Raw genomic sequence first — 8630 nt, 5'->3', positions numbered from 1 at the left:
CTGCTTTTATACAACCGTCGCGCTGGAAAATGGAATATTCTGCCGTTTGATTGGTTACGCTCCTAGCAACGTGGGGAGATTAGGTCGACGGAAGCGGGCAGTCCGTGTGTAATACACTTAGTACAGACGTGGCCAGCGAAGGTAGAGCACGGGAGTCTCGCTCTTACCTGTGGGAATGAGATTATATAGGCCTTAGAACCTGGTCTTAAACAACATACTACAAAAGAAATTCCATCGATCTCAGTTGATTTGTTAGTATAAAACGAATTTACTTTACCTATTAGCACGTGTGTGTATATATATATACACATGTACTTTGTCCTGAGTGTTTTGACCCGACATACTGATCTTGTCCACTGGCCGTCGCCAGGGGTGAGGTGATTAGTATTATACCTCTATCAAAATCTTTAACATAAACGTAAATTTAAAAAAAATGATTTAGAAATATATCTTAAATCAAAAACTTTAATTAAATTTAAATAAAAATTTTGCTCTAATTTCAGAAGAATAACAAAATGATAAAGCATATTAGATAAGATTTTTGAATTAACATCATTGAAATGATAAACCAAGGACACGCACGCGTGTTATATCACGTAGACTGCAACATCAATGAATATACACTGACATTTCTTATCAAACCTGATGATTTTACCTCTAAAGTCACGAACCTACATGTAATTTCCATTTTACCTCTATGCCAAACTGGATATATTGCACAAACCTTTTATTTTTTTTCCATCAGTGCCATCTTCTAACTTATAGGGTTTGGGGGTATATGTTTGTCCTATATACACAGAGAAAGCCCTCTCCGCAGGTAGGGCGTAAGAATTGTACCTGTTGTTACAGTTGCATGATTGCAAAAATCGACTAAATTTTAAGATTTTAGCTTTTATCTTCTTCCTAACTAACTTTATTCTTCCTGATGCTAAATTTTCTGGAGTAAAGCCAAATACTGAAAAGACAAGTGTGATGTGGTTTGGTAGTAAGAAAGGATCAGACGATAAAATTTGCAGTGATATGAAGTTTAACTGGCTAAGAGTCCGGTAAAGGTACTTGGAATTTTATTCAGCTCAAAACTTGAGGATATGATGGAACTAAATTACCTCCAAAAAATCGATGAGGTGGAAGACCCACAGGATTATTTTTGAACAAACACAGGATACCAAGAATAGAATTTTACCAACTAATATGTTTCTATTCAGAATTAAAGTAGTGGAATCTCCTATGTACATTCCGTAGTGATGAAAATGAAACACATATACATTTGTTTTACGAATGTTCAAGGATAACAAAACTTCGTAAGGATTTTGAGAAATGGTTACTTTAGAAAACCACTTTCAATGTTAGTTTATCACCATTAACAATACTGCTTGGTCTACATGGTTGACATAACAATATGTTTTATATAATGTTATTACTTTTCAAACAATATGCATATCACTGTAGAATTAAGAAAATTTATGTATGTTTTGAAGTACTTAAATTACATATATGTAAGTATTATGAGGCGGAAAAGGTTATGTATAAATCTAAAAATGAATATACAAATTCCTTATAAGATGGGGAGGATGGTATGCCTTGTTTGAAAAAGAAAACATTGAAATTTAGTTGTCTCTTTGACAATTCACATATTGTAGATAGATAAAATGTTGGTCTTGTAGGATTTGTGTAAATGTGTATGTCCAATTGTTACTTGTTGCATAAATACAAAATTGTAATGTAAGACACATTATTGGTATTGTGATAAATTGTATTCCTTGTTCTGTGTAATAACATGTTTATGAAAATCAATAAAAAAAATTGAATGCGAAAAAAAACTTTATTTTTCCTTACGTCTCCCTTGACACCGCCTCACTTTTTGCATTCCGTTCGCCCGTTGTCAGTATAACGTGACCGGGTGTGTTGCTTGGTGTCTTCGATGGCATGTTTCATAATTTTATATTTTATAATGCACTCAAAAGAGGGCGAGAGTCCCCCTTCACAAGAAGAACCAACACGAATATACCACAGTCACTCCCCCCCCCCCCCCCCCCCCCCCCCCCACATCCCCGCACATGAGAGGTCGTCCTTATATGACTCTGTTTATGGGATATTAATCTAATCAAACAAACCTCTGCTATCCCATGCCTCTAATCAAACAAACCTCTCCTATCCCATGCCTCTAATCAAACAAACCTCTGCTATCCCATGCCTCTAATCAAACAAACCTCTCCTATCCCATGCCTCTAATCAAACAAACCTCTGCTATCCCATGCCTCTTTTGTTTAAGTTAAATCACGACTATAGAATCATAAGGTATTCATTTCAAGAATAAAGACTTTCCTTAAAGTTTATGAAACCGCAGTCAAATACAACTTCATTGGTACATTTAGAAATTGTCATGAACAGATTCGCTTTCAAACTACAAAAATATTCTTTTATAGATGGAATATGTAAAGAAAAAGGAAAATATTTCTCCCATAAATGTATTTTACAAGCGTTATCATTTGATTTTGAGCGATATTTAACCTCTTTCTGAAAAAAGTCTTTTGACAGAAAAAAAATTCATCTAATTTCAAAAACAGATAATCTCACAATATCACAGTTTACTTTATGTGAGGTAGAATATTTTAAAATATTTTCATAAAATATTGACTACTGATATGTTTTGTGCATGTTAATGTAAGCAGATATTTAAATATACTATTTAAATCTCTGATGTAAGTTAACTTTGTTTTGGAATGCATGAATATGTTTCCAGCCAGTTGTTGCTACTGTTGTAGCGGAAAAGATTAATAGAATCTTACATGGGTCTGTGAAGTGGACATGTTTGATTCTTTTTCTCCCATACTTAGTAGAAAAAATGATGAGGTTCCACTTGGTTTCCAGCTTTTTCATCGGGCCATTATCATCGCAGGAACGTCGTTATGCGTCAAATTGATGACGTCATCTACAATGCGCGGCGCAGTTACGCCGCTTGTATTGATGACGTCACGTTATTGTCTAGCGCGTGTGAGCTGTCTTACACCCCCCTGTGTAAGATTAATAGAATCTTACATGGGTCTGTGAAGTGGACAGGGATATCTCAACCCGAGTGAAAGATTTTTGCCGGTCAACCCGAGGCTTGCCGAGGGTTGACGGCCAAAATCTTTCACGAGGGTTGAGATATTCCTGGCCACTTCACACACCCATGTTTGATTCTTTTTCTCCCATACTTAGTAGAAAAATGATGAAATTCCACTTGGTTTCTAGCTTTTTCATCGCGCCATGATCGCAGGAACGTTGTTATGCGTCAAAATTGATGACGTCATCTACAATGCGCGCCGCAGTTACGTCGCGTGTATTGATGACGTCATGTTATTGTCTAGCGCGTGAGCTGTCTTACAAATCCCCCCACCCCCCCACCCCCTCCTGTGTAAGATAGAGATAGAGATATTTTTCCCAGCAAGCACGGGATATCCCTGTGAAGTATGGGAGAAAGAGTTATCTTTTCCCTAGCAACCGCGGGATATCCCTGTGAAGTATGGGAGAAAACACCTTCTGACAGAAAAGTCATTAAGAATGTGATATCCTATCTTTTCCGTAGCTAGTTGTTTTTGTAACTTTGTAGGGATATCTTCAGAGAAGGCGTTATAAGTTGTGCTAGAATCTAGATCCTTTTTTTTAATCCATAAAACTCATTCTACATAGTACAATCTATATGTAGATTATGATTTAACTATTTTTTTATCTTGGTCCCTAAAACGTCTAAAAATGGTATGTTGGCACTCTAGTGGATCCGAATTTCATTGGTTTTAGGCACAGGGATATGAGAATTAGTTATATAATCATGGACCAACCAGAGTGCCCTAAGACCATTTTAGACGTTTTAGAGGTCTACATTAAAACCTATATACACTATATGTACTCATATATAGTACCATGTAGACTATGATTTTTATTGTTTTTTTAATCTAGACCTCTAAAACGTTTAAAAATGGTCTTAGGGCACTCTGGTGGGTTTATGATTATATAATCTGTAACTAATTCTGAGATCCCTGTGGTTTTAGGGATCTAAATGAAATAATCGATCTTGAATGGAATTCCCGGAAGCTCTTCAATTATATATATATATATATATACCTTTCTATACACACCACAGTTAGGGAAACAGGATGGTTTTTAATTTGGAGACATATTTTCTATTGTAAAGAGAACAACAAACACAAATTATAACCAATTAATTAAATGGTACCCCCGCCACTGTAAACTACTTCAGTAGATGTGAGACTCGTTAACTCATCCGGTAACTCATGTCTTATCACCGTTGATCGACAATATACACCATTAAAGGAGTTTTAATTATGATCTACATAATTAACGCCCTAGTATCCTCATTGTGTTTTATATAAAGGGCATATCTCATGATTGTCATATAATATTCATAGATTGCATGGCCACTTCTAGTTCATATATCATTTCATGACTGAACACACAATAATTTAAAATCCCCAGTGTGTTAATCTAATGCCATGGGCTTCTCTGTCGTCTGCTTAGTTCTGGTACTAAAACAATTCATTCACGATGGGTATGGTTGAAAGGAAATTCTTTTGTATGCTGGGATTATACATATTGATATCAAAGTTGTTTGAATTATGCTTACTTCACAATTCTGCAGAAATTTAATTTTGATAAGTAAACTTCCCTGTCAATGTATACATACAGCCGAACGTATATACATATCCCAGTCTTCTTTGTAGACCAGGCCGTCAATGTTGACGATTTGTGGTCCAAAAATTATATAGTATATAGAAAAAAATATATCGGTAGTGGTTTAAACAAATAAGGAGGTTTTGGTGGTTTTTTCAGTATTTTCAGATGTAGTCTTTTTATATATCTATGTAACCAGTGTGGTTGAGTGGTGTCCCGAAATATCATTAAATCTACACCTCCGGGTTGTCAATTCAAAACCCGCGAGGGACAGTTGTCATGTACTAATTTTAGGTCTATGGTTTTTTAACCTGGAATTCCAGTTTCTTTCGACCTCCTATCCATAGTGACTTTGACTCTTGACTAAATCTCTATTAAAATTAAAATTTGTCTATTTTAATGTTATCAACTTTGTAAGTTCATTTTGATGTTGTAGATTGATGAATATATGAACATTTTGAAAATGTTTCTTTTGAAATTATTTGTAATGAAATATATCTTATTTGAAATAAAATGACTGTCTTTGAAAGTTTCCTGAATGTAATTGTTTGTATTTAAAAAAACGAAGTAAATAATGAACTTATGAACTTGTCTCTGAACAAAAATTAGAACATCCCCTTTAGTATGTCGGTACATTTGTAGGAGTGTGTAGGGGAGGGAGGGGAGGAAGGGTGTTATAAGATATGTAAGGGGTACCTTTCCATACAGCTTGGTGTCAAACAATCCGACATGCTCACGAACGCGGCCATAGGATATGTCGACTTTAACAGGTAACCGATCTATTGATCTCACAGTCTGATAACTATTGAAAAATATAATGACAAACACAATATTATCGACAACTCATGCGCAGACACTTCTTTTGAATAGAGCCTAACCAAATACTCGATAAAACCTCCACTCTATCGAAAAGTAAAGAATGCCAGATAGAAGGACTATAGAAATTGGTAAGGCACTGCGCCAACATTCATTTGTCAGACTGCTAAAGGTTGGCGATTAATAATGTATAGAGTCCATGTATATATCGAACTTTCCAAGCGGGTAGCGTTGTAGTGTGTTCCTTACCTAGGATACGAGTGTCAAACACCAGACAGTATGGTAAGACACGCGACGAGGAGTTAACGGAACTACCACTCTTATTCCTCGTCTGTACCCTCACAAACAACACAGAAGAGACTCATCTTTCTAATAAGGACAAGACACCTAAGAACTATGAACTGATTTTGTGTTTACTAAGGATTGAATTGTGAATTTGAGTTTAACTTTCGCAATAGTATAGGAATATAAACGTTAGCAAAATGGTGTACAATTATACAAAACCTCGGGCACCTATAGCGGCCATGTATGGTAGTCCTGGGCCCTGTTACGGACTTCCAAGTATCATTGGAGGGAAAGGCCACGACCCCCGGAGTGTACACCACAAGGGGGCGTCTTTCTCCTTTGGTGTACGTCACGGAAAGTTTAGGGATGACTCTAGTCCTGGTCCGTGTTATTTACTGACTAAATACTACCGTGACGGAAAGGATGGAACGCCGCAGTATTCTATATACGGTCGACAAAGGGAACTGTCCGCCTTCAACGTCCCGGGACCTGGGGCGTATAGCCCTGAAAAAGTCGGACCACAGGCCCACTTCCGCTCCGCCGCGTACAGCTTTGGTACCCGACATAAGAACCGGATGACGGACAATGTGCCCTCTCCAAACAACTACACCCTTCCTGGCATGACAGGGAAAACGGTACAAAGTAGTAAAACGCAGGCACCGATTTTCTCCTTGAGAGCTCGCCAGACCCGCGGACACTTCAGTGAAGATCTCGCCAGGGCCCCTGGACCGGGAACATACAACACGATTACACCTTGTACGTACAAAACCAAGGCTCCAGTCTACAGCATGACTGCGCGCAATGCCATGCCCGGAGATAGCACACAGAAGCCCGGCCCAGGGGCTCATTCCCCCGAGACGGTAAAGGTCAACAAGAGGCAGGCCCCTAACTATAGCTTTGGAATTCACCACTCCCAGTATATAGCACCTCTTATTGTTGACGCGGAATAGTTCCGGATAAACGTTATTCTTGGAGACTTTGTTAGTGATATTTCGGAAATTTTACACTGTGTACTTCGTCATCAGTATGTGTGTCGTAAGGAAATGTACATGGTATCTATGGATACAGATCGTGAACCCATCTCATTGGAAGCACATACAACCGGGGATTCGGAAAACGAGCATTAACTTTGTCGTAATGTACTAGTGCCTTGTAAACTGTGATAAGACTGAAGTGGTTTCACCAGTTATTTATTTTCAAATATACCATAACCTTCACTACAAGTCTTTCTAAAACAGGATTATCTTTCACCGTATTTGTAGAGATATGTGATATTTGCCGGTGAGTTTTGTCCAGTTTCAACGGCCAAGTGTGACTTATGTGATATCTTACCTATAGAGTTACGCCTGAAGATGCCATAGCTATTATTATGACTTTTTTATATAATTTATAGATGTATGTAATTCAGTTATGTGACCAGTTCTTTATCACTGTTCACAATAAATTTCTCAATGGCAATCATTTATCCTGTGTTTTTCTTATTTTGACTGAAAGTATAACATGTATATATGTTCAATGGTTAATGTTCTCCCTTTTACCACCCTTTTTGTCTGCTATCTAGTTTGATGGACTGGTTTGATTGGCATTATCCAACCAAAGTTGCAGCATTTGACGTGCAAGCTGTTCCCGCAAACTTGCGAACAAGTTCGGTCACCCCATTCCGTGTAATGCTTATCACCATCATGTAGATTATACTTACTGCAGAATGTGGGTCGCTGCCACAAACGTCTATGTACAAATTGGAAATCGTATATCTTTTGTAGCTATTCGGAATTATTGAACACTCTTGCATTAATATGGACAATAACAAAACGAGAAATTCCTCACTGCGGTGGTCAATACAGATACTTGTCTTAGTGTGCTCTTATATAAAAATAAGAGTCTTTAAAGATGTGTCGTGTTTAAGTGAAGTACCCCGGGAAAAACACTGTTAGCCGATTTACATACAGTGCATGGTAGGAGGGCAGTTACAGAGCAACATGAGTCAATTTCAGCACCAACAGGTCCCGATTGACAACTAGCCTATAGATCGAAGGTAAAACGCGCGTTTCATGTTGAATTTAACCACAGAGACCTGGCACGAACATTTTTAACCAACAGTATACATATATATATGTTATAGTATCAAGGGTATGAACTTGGCGGTCGAGAAAAACGGACCTATTTTTTTTAAAACCGTGTTTATTTTAATAAATGGGTTCTATACAACATTGACGGATATCTTACCTTAAAGAGAAATAATTTATCTTTCCATTGAGTGCTTGATGAACAAAATTGGCCAAGTATTGACGAAGTTATGGCTTGATATATCGGGAAATTTACGAAAAATATGCTAGGTAACATGTTAGACATTTCCCTGTCCGGTCGAAATGTCGTCTCGGCTCTAATGGGTACCTCAAAAACCAAGCCAAAATCACAAAATCTACGCTTGTGGTGGTAAACAGTACCCATAACTGTGTTCATCCAAAATCTCCTTTGGAGGTGTCATGACCCGTACTTTGTTGAAACTCCATGAAAACATCGTGTAGCTCACTTACTTCAACCGTCACCGCCATGTTCATTTTTCTCTCGGAACGCTTCTCGACTTTACGTATCGTGACTACATTATGCAAATTATGTAATGTTGTGTTTTGGGGGTAAACTCGAGAAGCGTTCCGATGAACAAATGAACATGGCGGTGACCTTGCAGTAGCGGAAAAGTCAGTCAGAAGGTGATATTTTTTCCGCTATGTACAACAGTAGCTAGGAAATGTCTACCTCGCATATTTTTCGTAAATTTCCCGATTCATCAAGCCATAACTTCGTCAATACTTGGCCAACTTTGTTCATCAAACACCCAATGGAAAGATAAATTATTT

At 37.6% G+C, this 8630-nt stretch overlaps 1 protein-coding gene across 1 annotated transcript; it reads left to right on the top strand.

Moving 5' to 3' along the window:
• Nucleotides 1-5607: 5607 nt before the first annotated feature.
• LOC138331511 (ciliary microtubule associated protein 1A-like) lies at nt 5608-7235 on the top strand. Its single transcript, XM_069279194.1, has one exon. It carries the CDS (start codon nt 5970-5972, stop codon nt 6720-6722), a length of 753 nt encoding a protein of 250 aa, XP_069135295.1. The 5' UTR covers nt 5608-5969; the 3' UTR covers nt 6723-7235.
• Nucleotides 7236-8630: the final 1395 nt, after the last annotated feature.

The sequence above is a fragment of the Argopecten irradians genome, chromosome 1 (genome assembly GCF_041381155.1).
Source record: "Argopecten irradians isolate NY chromosome 1, Ai_NY, whole genome shotgun sequence".
Taxonomy (NCBI): domain Eukaryota; kingdom Metazoa; phylum Mollusca; class Bivalvia; order Pectinida; family Pectinidae; genus Argopecten; species Argopecten irradians.
Note: the sequence above shows the minus strand (reverse complement) of the source record. Positions and strands in the feature narration are given on the sequence as shown.

Excerpts from the sequence above, each read along its gene's own strand:
- LOC138331511 (XM_069279194.1), top strand. The coding sequence starts at position 5,970 with ATGGTGTACAATTATACAAAACCTCGGGCACCTATAGCGGCCATGTAT.